Raw genomic sequence first — 15,856 nt, forward strand, 5'->3', positions numbered from 1 at the left:
GCTTTGAAATAATTAGGAAAAAAGATTAAACTAAGAGCAGCCCTGGCCAGTAGCTCAGTTGGTTAGAGTATCATCCTGATAAGCCAAGGTTGAGGGTTCTGTCTCTACTCAGAGCACACACAAGAAACAACCAATGAATGCATAAATATGTGGAACAACAAATTCTCTCTCTCTCCATCTTTTCCCTCCCCTTTCCTCTCTCTCTAAATTTAATAAATAAAAATTTAAAAACTAAACTAAGGACAATACAGCAAAACATACAAAATAAAATGCTGGTTACTGTTTTTAAATGGGAAAAACTAGACCACCTAATGAAATAGCTGTTAACTGCATTACTGAAGGAGTTAAATATGTATCATACCTTGTCATTTTCCCTTTTTTTTGACAATCGGCTATATCTGTTAATTGCAGCATCATGATCTGGAAAAAAGAAATGACTATTAATGACAAAAAAACAGTATTTTGCAAAACTTATAAATGGTTTAAATGGTCTTCATATGTATAGCTTTCAATAAATGTACTAAAGCAAGATAATAATTAGTTACCACATGATCACTCCAGCCAAATATTCCCCTACCCTAATTTCCCCTAAAGTATGTGTCTACTTATTAAATTGGTAATAGCATTTAATTCACAGGAAACTGCAATTTACTAAAAGTTTATAGAGATATTTTTAGTACAAAAATAGCAAATGCTCATTTAAGAAAACTTAGACTATATAGGAAAACAAGGCAGGGAAAATATTATATCATCTCTTCAGATATTATGAACATAGCAAATCAAAAGATTTAATTTTTCTTTAAATTTTCCTGTAGTGTAAACAGTGCAACTTAAATAACAATGCTGATTTAAATAATGCTAATTTTTCCCGGCTAGACTGAACGCAGACCTGTGAACTGAAGGGTTGCGGTTCAATCCCTAGTTGGGGCACATGCCAGGGTTGCAGGCCAAGTCCCCAGTGGAAGGCATGCAAGAGACAACCACACACTGATGTTTCTCTCCTCCTCTTTCTCCCTCCCTTCCCTTCTCTCTAAAAATAAATAAATAACATCTTTATAAATAAATAAATCTCATTTAAACTTTTAATTAGGTTCATTTTTTTCAACTATTGCATAGAATCTGGCCACAGATCTGTGTTGATAAAAAACTGATTAAAAGAAATAATTATGTAAAGTATTAAGAGCTTACCATTACTAGCAATCTGAAACACTTCCTTTAATGTCAATATTTCTGGAAAAGTTTAAGAACAATTTCAGTGTAGCATATTTATGAAATACCTTAAATTTTGTTTAGAAAACAATAACTGCCATTTAAGCTATAAAAACTCCAAATAATATCTCATACTTCAACATTCAAAGTGAAAAAGCTATTCTGTACTTCAGCTAGTCAATGGAACATTTACTATCATTAACAACAGTTACCCCTTGAGAAAATCCACAAATTAGTAATATGGCACAAAAACAAACTTTAAAACCACTACAAATCCTAAGATATGCAAATATTCTCAGTACCAGAATCTAACTTAATTCATTTTTTGATATTGACTCTAATAAGTTCAAATGCTGAATGAGAAACAAAGAACTTTTTATTAATATTATGAGATTCAGTCCCTGTAGACTGAGAAAACAGATCTTGTTTCTTGACCCTAAAATGACCATTCTTGAAGATTACCACTACAAATATAACTCCATCTCTAAAATACATTTGTTTTTATCCCATTACAATTTAAATATTTTATTATCCACTGATACATTAGCTCAATGTTTTATTCTATCTACATATTTTATAAATAAGTCTGTATCATTTTCTAAGATTATAACATGTGAAAAGAGAGACAATTCTGTATAACTCTCATTTTATCACTGAATAATGCTAAATGGGGGGAAAAACCCCCACCACAAATGACTAAGTTATGGACTGCTAGATGTGCCAGTACTCTCACCTCCTGCCACTCTAGCCCATAAACACGTCTCCATCTCCTTTGTCACTGTCTCAGTTCAGGCAATGGTCACACCTCACTGGATTCTTACAACCTCCTAATCCATTCTAGATATCAAATGTACCCTACTCCACCCTCCAAAAGCAAAAGGATTATGTCTCTCCACTTCTTAAAGAGCTCCACTGGCTTCTCATTGCTTATAAACTCAAATTGAACATCTTTAGAATAATCTAGTCCCAACTAATCTATTTCTAGATTTGTTTCCTTCCATGCCCGACACATTCAACATTGCGGCCACACTGAACTTCTTGTCATTCTCAAAACAAGCCACGCATTTCTATAATCCGTACTTTTGTGTTTCCTAGTCTCTCTAATAAAGTAATGACTCTTTTCTCCTGGCAAACTCCTCTTCATCACACCCTGAAGAAGCCTTTCTGCCACGCTCCCCTGATTCCTCACAACACCTTGCTCATTCCCTAATTATGAGACAGTATGGTAATTATCTGTTTAATCACCCCATATCTTTCTCTAGGTTTTCTTGAGTGAAGTGACATCTTATTCATATTGGTATTCCTCAGTATCTAGTTTAATGTCTAGCAGGAGCTCCTATAAATATTTGGCGACTAATTAAAGTAAAAGTGGCACAGGCTGTATTCAGAAATGGTTAAGATATAGAGTAATATGCATTTTATAGGCACTGATTTTCTGACAGCTAATGAAAGTAAACAGAAGCTTGACGTCAGTACCTTTCAGATCTCTTTCTTTAAACTGGGTAATGGGGAACATCATGGCATCAGCAAGCTGCGTTGAGAGTACTGCATGGCAAGAGCTAAGCTAGTAAAAGAAAAACCAAAAAGGCCAAATAACAGAAACATTTAACCAGTGTTGCATAAATCAAATAAAATCTAATAAAAAGTGTTGATATTTAGTGTTAATAAGACAACACTAAAATTGTGATATAATTAAAAATATACAATAAAAAATTTCCATTTAAAAGTCTCAGAAGAAAACACAGGATAACCTCGGATTTTGGCAGTGATTTCTTAGATATGACACCACATACACAAGCAACAAAAATATAAACTGAACTTCATCTAAATGGAAATTTTGTACACCAAAGGATACTGTCAAGAAAGTCAGGCCCTGGCCAGCTAGCTCACTTGGTTATAGCATCATCCCAATAAGCCAAGGTTGCAGGTTCAATCCTCCCTCAGGACAAATATAAGACGCAACCAATGAATACATAAATAAGTGGAACAAAAAAATCAATACTTCTCTCTATTCCTCTCTCTCTCTAAAATCAATCAATCAATCAATCAATCAATAAAAGTAAAAAGATAATGCAGTCCTGGCTGGTGTGCTCAGTGGGTTGAGCGTCAGCCAGCTGGTAAACTAAAGGGTCTCTGATTCGAGTCCTGGTTGGGGCACATACCTGGGTTGCAAGCCAGGTCCCCTGTTGGGGGCATATGAGGGGTAACTCATCAGTGTTTCTCTCCTTCTCTTTCTCCCTCCCTTCCCCTTTCTCTAAAAATATAAATAAAATCTTAAAAAAAGAATTCACAGAATGAGAGAAAATATTTGCTGATCATATTATCTAATAAGGAATTTGTATCTAGAATAAAGAAACCTTAAACTTAGTAATAAAAGACAAATAACCCAATTTAAAAAATGGGCAAAGGTCTAAATAGACACTTCATCAAAAATATGTAAGTGGCCAATTAGCTCAGGAAAAAATGCTCAATATCATGAGCCATGAGGAAAATGCACATCAAAACTATGATGAGATTCCATTTCATACCCAATTTGGTGGCTACAATAAAAAAAAAATGAAAATAACAAGTGTTGAGAATGTGGAGAAACTGGAACCCTCCTACATTACTGGTGGGAATGTAAAACTGTGCAGAAGCTGTGCAAAACAGTTTGGTGGTATCTCAAAAAGTTAAACATAAAATTACTATATGACTCAACAACCCCACCCCAGGGTACATACTCAAAAGAACTGAAAACTGGTGTTAAAAAAAAAACAACCTCCAAAACTTGTACATGAATGCCCACTGCAATACTATTTGCATTAGCCAAAAGGTGGAAAACAACCCGAATGTCCATCAACGGATAAACTGATAAATAAAATGTAGTATATTTATACAATGGAATTTTGTTTAGCTAAAAAAGGAATGAAATCTGATACATGCTATGACATGGATAAATCTAGGAAGTGAATGGTTTACTTTTTAAGTAAAAGAAGACAAACAAACATCCACAAACTGTATGAGTCCATTTATATAAATTATTCAAAATGGGCAAACACATACAAACAGAAAGCAGATTTATGGTTACCAGAAGCTGAGGTGAGGGAGGAGTAACAAGTGACTGCTTAATGGGCACGGGGTTTGCTTTGGGATGACGTTAAAAGTGTTCTAAAACCTAAGTGCTGATGGTTGCACAACACTGAATGTACTAAATGTCACCAATGGTAAATTTTATGTTGTTATGTATATTTAACCACAACTTAAAAATTCCTTTTCCTATAAATATTTCTTTATACGGATCTACTGAAACAATATTTTGCTATAATAAATTAGTAAAGATAGTTCAAAAATTTACTCTTCCAGTTAGGAGACTAGAAAAGACAGAACTATTTAATGATGCATGTGAAAAGAAGAGCTTTCATTGAACTAGTAGAGAACAGTTATAGATTCTCCAAACATCTCTCATTACCTTTCTTCCTCCTAACTTCCAGGTCCTTTTAGAGTGATTTGTTCTGAGACCAGAGAAATTAAAGATTGATACTATGTGGAATGGAAGGATTAATGAACTGAATGGTAAAATGTTGCCTGATCCTCATGGCAAAAAAGAGGAACCATAAAGAGCTTAGGCAGAGCTCACAGTTGAACTCTTTTCTCCCTGTATATATCAAATAAGACAGTGCACAACTAACTGTTACATGGACTGGAAAAGCATATCTATAATTTGTTGTTTGAACACAATTTGTTTTACTCAGACAAAGAGAGCATTGTTTTTACAAGACAACTACCAAGATGTGGAAATAAGGTCTTTCTTAAAAAGTAGTAATCTTTTATTAATAGTAACTTACTCATATAATTATAATAAAAGTTCTCAATAAAAGCTAAACAACTTGAATAACTTAATTATAAGGTGACTTAGTCAAGCAAAATAAAATAAGCATTTACCTCATCTATAACCTTTGAAAACTGTTGCAAAGTAGAGCTCATAACTTCATCATCACCCCCCAATGGAAAACGCTGAAAGGTGAGAAACAGAGATGAGGTAAAGGGCCAATGCTCTACGTCTTTTATGAAAGAGGTTATAATTTCAAGTCCTTATATAACTTCAGAAAACTTCTAAATTTTGAATAAGCTCTAAAAATATTATTTTAATAAAACAGTATAATTCATGTGATTAGTAAACATTAATTAAAATGTTGCTAAGCAATCAATTAAAATGGTATATAGAAATGACACCATTCTAGGAGTTCAAAGATTTGGTGTTTAACTCTAATTTCTCCAATAACTGGCTGTATAACTTAAGCGAGCCTCAGTTTCCTCACTTGTAAAAACAAGAGAGATAAATTAGATAATCTCTGTATCTACCATTAAATCATTAAAATTAGATATATGTGCTATAATGGAATTTCAATAGCATATCAAAATTAACATCTATAAAATCAAAAAAGCTTAGGATTCTTGAGAAATTCTACTTAACTATATAAATACTGTATCGCTGCATATTTTAAATTATGCTTTTAAAAGTTTCATATACAATACCTGTTTTTCATATTCTTTTAAAAGTTTTGAAGTCAGGTGTGTTGCTGCACTTAACTCATTCTATAAAAAAAGATTAATTCAAATTAACACAATACTACTGATAAGAAAAAAGTTTTAACTGAAGACACCTACGCCATTTTTATTTATCACTTAACATAAACATAGTACAATATGTTCTCTAAACCCCTCACTAAATCAAGGAAAAGGGAATTGCCATTAAAGCACTTTACAAGGATACTCAAACCAGGAAGTACACACCATCAAGGAATTCAGCAGTGTTCCCAATGTTTGCTTGTTTAACTGATAAAATTAAGCATTAAATTAAATATTGTTAAAGCTTTAAAGCTAGAAGTAAACTGTACAAATCTTAGCAAAATCTTAAGAGATTCTATATTGACAACTTATTATCCCTCTCTCTAGATGCTGTTACTAGACCATGATAAGCATTTAATAACACAAAACCAAAATGTAGTCCACCTAGTCATAAAATATAGCAACAAAGCCATATAAAAGAAATATTTTTTTGGGGGGGAGACCGGGCAGGGGGGTGGGGTGGGATGGGAGAAATAGATTTTAAAAAAAAATGTACTTGAAAAGTAACTAAATAAAATTTAATATTAAAAAAAAAGAAATATTTTTAATTTAAAGGGGTTTTTCTTCAGTATGACTATAATGACTAAAAAAACCCCATTTCTTTTACATATCAATGTGTGGTCAGAAATCAAATCCTGAGAGACCAATCAGAAGAAAACAAAACAAAACAACTATCACAACAACTTTAAAGTACGTACTGGAAATGTGAGTCCAGGAATGGACTCACAGGAATGCACAGGAAACCAATAGTGATGGAAAGGAAACTGGGACTCAAATCAAGGGAGTGGACCAGAAGGAAGAAAAAAAATGACCAAACAGAAAAGGATGAAGAAACAAGGAGAGAAAATTAGAAAGAGAAAAAAAAAGTATTCTTAATTAATCCCAAAGAAAATATATTATAGAAGCCACATTGTTGTTAACGCTTATAATTAAGTTTCATAAACAAAGCCTCAAATCTTGTTCCTGTTCAACAAAAAATCTAGTCATCTGTTTTCTTAAATTCACCTCCTGTGCTCCACAGCTAGATCTAATTTTTATCACCTTCTATGAACTAGATAAAAGGAAATTTCTTTCAAATCTTCTGCTCAAAAAGGGGAGGAAACATTCCATAAAATTAAAAGCAAGGTTAGGGAAAATGGGTAACAACGTAGGGTTTCCAGACAAATCTTAGGCAAAGGTCATTATCAGTAAGTTTCAATTAAGGAAGTCCTTACTGGGTTTGAGGAGAAAGGGCAGGATGCTTCAATCTTCTTAATTTTTGTGGTACTACAAACTATACATTAGTAATTGAAATGTGAGCTTTGTACAAAATAGTTAATGTTCATTCATCCATTCAACAAGTATTTGTTCCTATGAGCCCAGGTCAGGGCTAGGCACCAGTAAACCAGACAGACACTTATCTCTGTCCTCATGGGCTTAAAGATTTATTTATTTTTCTTAATAGAAATATGTTCATTGATTTTAGAGAGAGAGGAAGGAGGAGAGAGAGAAAGAGAAATAATGATGTGACAGAGAAATATCAGTCAGCAGCCTCCCATTTGGGTGCTGACCAGACTCCAAAGGAATCAATCCACAAACTAGGCATGTGCCCTGACTAGAAATTAAACTATCAACCTCCTGGTACATGGGATGATACCCCAACCAAGCCAGGACTAAAGATTCATTTTTAAAAAGCAATGAGTCAGCCTTTAACTTTTTACCTGTGCATCATAAATCCGATGCATAGCTTGATACAACTGGTTCATATAGTTGGAAATAGCTGTAGCATCTTCTTCAAATACACCCAATAAAGACCTTGTCTGTATAAAATAAAAGCAATAAGTTTATATTAACCATTATATAAATCAGACAGAATTTTTTTCTAAAGGAAAAGAAAAATCACAGAATATTAATGCTCTAATTAATCTCAGTTTTAATATATTTTCTCTCTTTTGATAGTAATACTAAGATGTTGGGATTCTTTGTTCTCAATTTCACATCATTAAAACAGAGGGATCTTATTAAAGATTTAATGATCCAGAGGGATCATTAAAACAAATATATCACACAAACCTTAGGAGAAACAACAAAAATATATTTTTATGAAGTAAAAAGTCTATAATTAAACTAAGACAAATCAACAGAAATGTTCAAGGCTAGATTAACAGTATACCATGTACAAATATTTTAAATGTCTTATTTTGGGGTAACTTAATATAATTATTTATTTTTCTCCATGGTACCTTCTGTGAGTGCCAAGCCCCTCCCCATCCTAATCTAGAAATAATACCATAGTGCCTCTCTCCAACATGGCCTATAAAACATTAACTATGGATCTGAACAGACACTTCTCCAAGGAGGACACAGGGCTTAGAGGTATATGAAAGGATGTTCAGCAACACCAGCTATCAGAGAGATGCAAATTAAAACCACAATGAGATACCACTTCACTTTAGTCAGAATGGCTATCATTAATAAATCAATAAACAATAAGTGCTGGTGAGGATGTGGAGAAAAGGGAACCCTAGTGCACTGTTGGTGGGAACGCAGACTGGTGCAGCCACTGTGGAAAACAGTATGGAATTTCCTCAAAAAACTAAAAATGGAATTGCTTTTTGACTAAGCAGTTCTCCTGCTGGGATTACATCGGAAGAGCCCTGAAACACCAATCCAAAAAAACCTATGCACCACAATGTTCACAGCAGCACAATTTACACAGCCAAGTGCTAGAAACAGCCTCAGTGCCCATCAGTAGATGAGTGGGTCAAAAAACTGTGGTACATTTACACAATGGAATACTACACGGTAGAAAGAAAGAACTCCTACCTTTCACAACAGCATGGATGGAACTGGAGAATATTATGCTAAATGAAATAAGCCAGGCAGTGAAAGACAAATACCGTATGATCTCACCTATAAAAGGAACCTAATGAACAAAACAAGCAAATGAGCAAAATAGAACCAGAGGCATGGAAACAAGGAACAGACTGACAGCAACTAGAGGGGAGGGGAGAGAGAGATAAGGGTGGAAAGATGGGGAAGGAACTAGTCAAGGAACATGTATGAATGAACCATGGACAGGGACAATGGGGGGTGGGGAGGACTGACTGTGGGAGCAGGGCCAGGAGGAGGAGATCAAAGGAGCAAAATCTGGGACAACTGTAATAGAACAACAATAAAATATTTAATAAAGTTAACTATGTTTAGGACTTCCGCCAGGATGAAGGCATAGGTGGAAACACTATACCTTCTCGCACAACCAAGTTTAAAAACAACAAAGTTTTAGCAACAAAAAACACTGCCAAACCACAGAAAATTGAACTATATGAAAGTCCGACAACAACCAACCATTCAGCCAGACTGGTAAGAGGGGCGGAGCCAGTAGCAGAGTCGTTGGGCAAAAAAAATCCCCGACCCAGGTGCACAGGCAGCCGAGGGCGGATCCCAGGTATGAGGTAGCAAAGGGCAGACCCAGTGAAGGCACAAGGTGGCAGGCTGACCGCGGTCACACATTTCACACATTCACACGCAGATAAATCAGCAAAGGAGCAAGCAGTGAGACAGACCAAGCCGGCCCAAGCAGTGGGGAAGCAGCAGAGGGGACCACTATTGCTCCCTCTCTGACCCCGCCCCCACATACAGCATCACAAACCAGCGACCTGGGTGGCCCCACCCTGGTGAACACCTAAGGCTCCCCTCCTCATATGTAACAGGTGCAAACAGACCAAACACTATGGCTTGAAAAGAACTCAAACCCCGGGAGCCAATAACTCTAAGCGACCAAGAAATCGCCAACCTATCAGATGCACAGTTCAAAACACTGGTGATCAGGATCCTCACAGAACTGGTTGGTTTTAGTCACAAATTAGAGGAACAAATGAAGGCTAAACTAAGTGAAATGAAGGGATATGCACAGGAAACCAATAGTGATGGAAAGGAAACTGGGACTCAAATCAAGGGAGTGGACAGGAAGGAAGAAAAAAAATGACCAAACAGAAAAGGATGAAGAAACAAGAATTCAAAAAAATGAGGAGAGGCTTAGGAACCTCCAGGACATCTTTAAACGCTCCAACATCTGAATTATAGGGGTACCAGAAGGGGAAGAGAAAGAGCAAGTGGAAAACTTATTTGAACAAATAATAAAGGAGAACCTAATAAAGGAGAACTTTCCCAATCTGGCAAAGGAAATAGACTTCCAGGAAGTCCAGGAAGCTCAGAGAGTCCCAAAGAAGTTGGACCCAAGAAGGAACACACCAAGGCACATCATCATTACATTAGCCAAGATTAAAATGAAGGAGAGAATCCTAGAAGCAGCAAGAGCTAAGGGGACAGTCACCTACAAAGGAGTGCCCATCAGACTGTCAGCTGATTTCTTAAAAGAGACCCTACAGGCAAGAAGGGGCTGAAAGAAGTATTCCAAGTCATGAAATTCAAAGACCTACATCCAAGATTGCTCTATCTAGCAAAGCTTTCATTTAGAATGGAAGGACAGATCAAGTGCTTCTCAGATAAGATCAAATTCAAGGAGTTCATCATCACCAAGCCCTTATTATATGAAATGTTAAAGGGACTTATCTAAGAAAAAGAAGACAAAAAAATATGAACAGTGAAAGGACACCAAACTCGCAGTTAGTAACAACCACACCTAAAACAAAAGCAAACTAAGAGGACAGCTAGATCAGGAGCTGAAACATAGAAATGAAGATCACAAGGTGTGTTAGCAACAGGGGAGTGAGTGGGAGAAGGAGAAGGGGAGAGAAGGTACAGAAAATAAGTAGCACAGACAGTAGGTAGAAAATAGATAGGGGGAGGGCAAGAATAGTAGGGGAAATATAGAATCTAAAGAACTTGAGACATGTGGTCATAAACTAAAGGGGGGAATGATGGGGGAGGGGTGTGCAGGGTGGAAAGGAATGAAGGGGGAAATAGAACTGTAATGGCATAATCAATAAAATATATTTTAAATAAATAAAGTGCTAAAAAAAAGTTAACTATGTTTTCCTGAGTGTAAAATTTAGTGTTATTTTTCTTCTTTATACACTTTATTGTTAGGCTATTTTTTTCAATGAGCATGTAAATATGTTCATTTTAAGGAGAAAAACTTGTACATAAATATTAAGACTGTCCATAAAAAAGTATGAGCGATAAGGAAATTCAGCGTATCAAGGCAAAGTATGCTTACCTTGTTATATCTCAAAAGCAGGGAAGAATTAAAATGCCAAAAACTATTACCAAAACTAAAGCTTAAAATCTAAAAAACCTTGTATTTTTATTCTACAAAGCTCAACCTTAAGGGCTGGCTTTTAGGTGCTGGAAAGGTAGCTCGGATGGTTACAGCATGTTCCTGACAAGGCAGCAGGTTTGATCCCTGTTAGGGAACATACAAGAATCAACCAACAAATGATTAAATAAGTGGTGCAACAAACTGATGTTTCTCTCTCTCTAAAAAAATCAATTTCAAAAACGTTGGCTTTACAAAAATCAATTTATTCTTTAGCTTCCTATTTTTAGAAGAGGAAGCTAAGTGAATATGGTTTCATTTTAAGAACAAAATCGTTATGCCAGTATACCAAGTCCACATTCTCAGTCTTCTACTTCCCCAAACCCCAGAGATTTAGATCTGACAGAATCTTTTTATTTCCTAGCTCTAGTGCCCTACTCCCACCTCTCAAAGTGCCATTTTAAGATGTGATAAGAAAATCATGGAGAAATCTTGTTAGGCAGAATTTTATATATAATGTCCATATAAACATGAAAAGGAAAACACAAGCAGCATAAATTTAATGTAATCCTAAAATTTCTTCACAGAGTTAACTCTTGTGAGTCACTTTTTGATACAAGAGTTATCCATATCCATATTTTCCCATCCAATACTATTCTGTGCCATGAAATGACAAACATTTGTTAGAAGCACTCCACTTTTGTCCCCAACACAGGGTGGAGCAAAAGTAAGTTTAGAGTTGTATGTGAAATGGTTTATTTTTGTATTTTTATTAATTACTGTATTTTACATAAGAACAACTATAAACCTTTTACCCCACCCTGCATTTTCTTACACTGTCATCAGATACCCATTCTGCAATATTTTTAAAGTTTTATTTATTGATTTTAGAGAGAGAAAGGAGGCAGGAGGGGGAGAGAAATACACCGATTTGTTGTTCCATTTATTTATGCATTCATCAGTTGATTCTTGAATGTGCCATGACTTGGGATTGAACCCACAACCTTGGTGTATGGGGATGATGCTAGAATCAACTAAGCCACCCAGCCAGGGCTCAGCAAGATTTGATGGCCGCACTTGCTTCATCTCACAAGGTGTCAAAGGAATACTTTCAAACAACAGACAGGACTGATAATGCTTCAAGTTGTTGTTACATTGATTTGTTGGGTGAACACTGAGAGGTCACACTTGGCCAGTTATGGCACTAGGAAAAACAACCAAGTGTGTACATTGGCAAGCAATTACAAGTAAAACATCATCAGCTGTAAGGGGACTGTATAAGAGATAACAAAGATGTGAAAAAGTGAAGAAAAAAATGTGTAATAATCTATGATATATTTTTCATATTATGACAAAGAAGCCACCGTTTGTGATTGGAGTTTGTCTTCACAGTTCTAGAATAGATGAATAATCATGAATAAGATATTTACCTACATATAAAATCAATGAATATCTGTTCTAATTAGGAAGTTTCATTTTGTTTCTGATTTTCAAAACACTATATAAGGACGGATAAGGCACTCAGTGTAGTCTTAAGATTTTTTGCCTCAATAGATGATCTTTTGCAGAATGTGCTGTTTGGGCATGGTAATTCTAAAAACGTATATGTTTGATCTGCTGGATTTGAACTTGCAAATCCCTCCCTAATTTAATAGTTTCTATAAATCAAAACTAAAAAAAGAATAAGTGTAATTCGGGATAGTCTTTCATGACTACTTGGCTCTAATTTTTTTTACGTGGCAAGTGGCAGGCTTTTTAAAGATGATTAATACCAAATGATCTAATAAAAACTTTTATCAGGAGCTTTAAAAGTTTCCATACCCTTTGTTACTTGGCTTCTTGGACTCCATCCTAAATGGTCTAAATTAAAACAAAAATTTATGCACAAAAGCATGAATCTCAGCCCTATATACAAAGCAAAATTTGGGAAAAAACTCTAAAAATCCAATAGGACAACTATTAAGTCAGTTAAGGAAACATGCAGCCTTTAAATTCTTTTATTCAGAATGTAATATATGAAGGTACTCAAGCCATGTTAAATTAAAGCCAAAAAGTTGTATGCACAATATCATCTTGATTATATTAAAATGTGTAAGAGAAAAAAATTAGAAAAAAAGGAAACAAACAAGATTAACAAGGTTTGCTGTTGGGTACACAGCACATAACCGCTTTTCTTTCTGTATTTCCAATTTTTCTAAAGTAAATATTATTTTTATAACCAGGTACAAAAATAAAAACATTTTCTCTCTGTAATAGTGGTGGTTCAGAGAAGTTGAGTAATTTGCCCTAAAGCTGAAGAGACTAAGTGGCAGTGAGGATTAAAACCCGTATATCCTGAATCCCAGATCCAGGGATTTCCATTCTGCACAGGTTCTCCCTCAGAATTACTTCCAAGTGTCTTTCCTTTCCAAATTCCAGTTGTCACCAACTAATTTTCCCAAATAAATGTTATCTAGTTCAAGACTACTGATATTACTTTTAGAAAATGAAGTATCAATGTGGATATTTCATTAAAAATTACTGTAAAACTTGGCCCTGGCTGGCATAGCTCAGTGGATTGAGCACGGACCTGCGAACCAGAGTATCGCGGTTCGATTCCCATTCAGGGCACATGCCTGGGTTGCAGGCCAGTTCCCAGCAGGGGACAAATGAGAGGCAACCATACATTGATACTTCTCTCCCACTCTTTCTCCTTCCTTTCCCCTCTCTTGAAAAATAAATAAATAAAATATTTAAACAAAAACAAAGACACTGAAATAGAGAACAAGTGGGCAGCAACCAGAGGGGAGAGGGAAGGGAATTTAAGGGGAAAAATTGGGAGGGATTTTGAGGAACAAGTATGAAAGACACAGGGATGAGGACTGGGGGGGGGGGAATGGGAGGGGGGGAGATGGGGCAGGGGGGCTGGGATGGGAGAAATAGACAAAAAAAAAAACCTGTACTTGAAAAATAACTAAATAAAAAATATATTTAAAAAATTACTGTAAAACTAACACTAATGTAGCACATTCTTGTAAAAAAAATAAAAAACTGATGTTCAGGTTGTAAACTAACTGTGAAAAGTTCAAGAAATGAGCCAAGAGATTACATCCTCCTCACAAATCATGGCTAGGGCACTGTACAACCCATCCTGAGCTATGTATCATCTTTATGGGCTATAAAAATCAAGCCGGTAAAAGAGTAAGGCAGTCTTAGATAATAAAAAAGTAAAAGGACAAAGTGCACCTGACCAATACAGCCCACAAAATTTTTGCAAAATGTCTGAAACAAATATAACTGATAACTTTATACTGCAGACATTAATAATCTGAACTGGCTATTCTAGCTGTCAAATAAGCCAAGATGTGGGTTTCTCTTTGTATTAGTTATAGGCTGATAAGAGTACATTACCAGCAAGCAACTGGCCTGTGAAGATAACTTTAAGCATGGAAAAAAAAACAAATCAATTCCACAATCAGAGCCCAATTTTAATTTGGCACAAATCCATGGCAGACATGCAACCCAGGAAAGGGGGATCTAACTCTTCCTCCCGTCATTTTGAGGCCATATTAAATGCCAAGACATATGAAATATGCAACTGTAGTTCTACATGAACATTTCAGAACATTGTCTTCATTCTAAGTGGTGACCAAGCATCAAGATGGTCTTAGATAGCTTAAATTATTGTGTAAGACAGACTGAAGGATGAAGTTTCTCTGCCAGTTACAGCCCTCAACTCACCACGCTTTTAATATCACTAATTTCATTCTTCAGTACTAAAAATATAACAAATGATTGTCTTCCTAAATTGTCTTAAGCTAAAGCAATCACATCAGCATCATTCCCAAAGCGCAAAATACAGAACACAGGGCTTTTATTTTGGTGAGCTTATTAGGAGCAAGTCTGCAAGGAGCAGCACGGCACTCGTGGAACCGCGAAGGCGCCGTCCATCACAAGTCGTGAACAGCTCGAGTGACAGCGGCCACGACCCTGGGCACACAATGAATGCGGGTAGACTCTGGAACCAAGACGAGCTTCCCCGATGACCTACTACAGCGTCCAGTGTACAGTCTCTCTGCATCTCCCCAAGAAAAACTACCCATCTCCTTCCCTAGCTTACACAGAAATTAAGTCAACCCGGTTCTTTCTCCTTCTGCATTTTCTCCAAAGATGTTTTCGGGGAGAAAATTCCAGGGTCGGGATTTATCACCTCACATCACGGCCGGCAATAAAAAGGCATCTTTCGTCAAATTAAAAAAAAAAAAAAAAAAAGCCCCGTGCATGTACTGACCACCGGGCCCACTAGCGAAGGCGACCGCCGACTTCCCAGACCCCGCGCACGGCTCTCGGCCTAGCAGTGCGTGCCCCCGCGAGCCGCGGACCGGGCTCAGCTTCAGAGGCTCTGGGGGCGCACGCCGCGGGTGACCGCACAGGGTAGCGGCGCCCACCTGGGCCAGGGCGGGCACCTGCGGCCGCGACGACGTCAGGCCTGAGGTCGGCCCGCCCCGCTCCTTCCCTCGCTGCCCGCCGCCACCCGCACCTTACCTGCGGGCTGTCCTCCAGCGTCTCCTCGATGGGCAGCTTGTCTATCCCCGGCATCGTAGCGGAGGGAGGGCAGCGGCTGGAGACTAGGCGGCCGCCCACAGCTCCCCACTCCGACCCACCCTCTCTTGCTGGGTCTGTCGCCGTCGCCGTCCCCGCCCGCGCAGACCTCGCCTAGAACACGGCAGTCCGGCGGGAAATCCCGCCCCTTTGGTCTCGCTGCTCCGCCTCCCGGAGCTTTCATTGGCTCGCGGTGATGCCTATCAGCGCGGCGGTGTTGACCAGGCGGTTCCGTGGCCTCCCAGAGCTCCACGGCGA

At 37.2% G+C, this 15,856-nt stretch overlaps 1 protein-coding gene across 2 annotated transcripts in view; it reads right to left on the reverse strand.

Annotated features, from left to right (window-relative positions):
* The window catches only part of APPL1 (adaptor protein, phosphotyrosine interacting with PH domain and leucine zipper 1), a 33,761-nt gene extending 18,042 nt beyond the window's left edge, over positions 1–15,719 (reverse strand). For both annotated transcript variants that reach the window (XM_037132112.2, XM_037132111.2), the window contains exons 1-7: positions 15,542–15,719; positions 7,518–7,616; positions 5,725–5,784; positions 5,131–5,202; positions 2,686–2,773; positions 1,189–1,230; positions 362–420 (exon numbers count right to left, since the gene is read on the reverse strand). In XM_037132112.2, the coding sequence (XP_036988007.2) occupies positions 362–420; positions 1,189–1,230; positions 2,686–2,773; positions 5,131–5,202; positions 5,725–5,784; positions 7,518–7,616; positions 15,542–15,595 (474 nt within the window). In that variant the 5' untranslated portion in view covers positions 15,596–15,719. The remainder of the gene's footprint in view (positions 1–361; positions 421–1,188; positions 1,231–2,685; positions 2,774–5,130; positions 5,203–5,724; positions 5,785–7,517; positions 7,617–15,541) is intronic.
* Positions 15,720–15,856: the final 137 nt, after the last annotated feature.

This window comes from Artibeus jamaicensis, unplaced genomic scaffold (genome assembly GCF_021234435.1).
Source record: "Artibeus jamaicensis isolate MK-2021 breed Jamaican fruit bat unplaced genomic scaffold, CSHL_Jam_final contig_519, whole genome shotgun sequence".
NCBI lineage: Eukaryota > Metazoa > Chordata > Mammalia > Chiroptera > Phyllostomidae > Artibeus > Artibeus jamaicensis.